General features: G+C 72.9%; 2 protein-coding genes across 2 annotated transcripts in view; one reads left to right on the top strand and one right to left on the bottom strand.

The window, feature by feature from the left end:
• Nucleotides 1-158, bottom strand: part of SPATA17 (spermatogenesis associated 17) — a 97082-nt gene extending 96924 nt beyond the window's left edge. Inside the window, exon 1 of the mRNA XM_009276843.1 lies at nt 91-158. Within this exon, the coding sequence (XP_009275118.1) occupies nt 91-158 (68 nt within the window). The remainder of the gene's footprint in view (nt 1-90) is intronic.
• Nucleotides 157-425, top strand: part of GPATCH2 (G-patch domain containing 2) — a 136694-nt gene continuing 136425 nt past the window's right edge. Inside the window, exon 1 of the mRNA XM_009276842.2 lies at nt 157-423. Within this exon, the coding sequence (XP_009275117.2) occupies nt 157-423 (267 nt within the window). The remainder of the gene's footprint in view (nt 424-425) is intronic.

Genomic DNA, 425 nt, shown 5'->3' with positions numbered 1-425 from the left:
GCCGGGGGAGACCGGGGGCTGCCCGCCCCGCCAGCCCCAGCCCAGCATGAGGAGGTGCGTCCCGCCATACCACCGGCACGACCCGGTTACCTGTTCCTACGGAAATACTCCTCCCGCAGCCCCGATAGCCTCGCCTGAAGCCGGGCCAGGGCGGCCATGCTCCCTCCCTCCTTCCCGCCCTCCCGACGCCGTCACCGTGGCAACGGGGCCGTACCACTCTGCGCGGGTGCGGGGATGGCACTCCCCACTGCACCCATGCCGGCAGAGAACGGCGGGGCACCGGCGGCAGCGGAAGCTCCACAGAGCGCGACCGGGGCAGAAGCAGGGCCAAGGCGGGGGGTGCAGAAGGGGACGCGGCGCCCCTGGGCAGCGGTCCGAAGAGGGAGGGGAAGAGGCGAGATGGTCGCGCCCGACTTCCTCACGGT

The sequence above is a fragment of the Aptenodytes forsteri genome, unplaced genomic scaffold, assembly GCF_000699145.1.
Source record: "Aptenodytes forsteri isolate BGI_AS27 unplaced genomic scaffold, ASM69914v1 Scaffold465, whole genome shotgun sequence".
In the NCBI taxonomy this organism is placed as follows: Eukaryota; Metazoa; Chordata; class Aves; order Sphenisciformes; family Spheniscidae; genus Aptenodytes; species Aptenodytes forsteri.
Note: the sequence above shows the minus strand (reverse complement) of the source record. Positions and strands in the feature narration are given on the sequence as shown.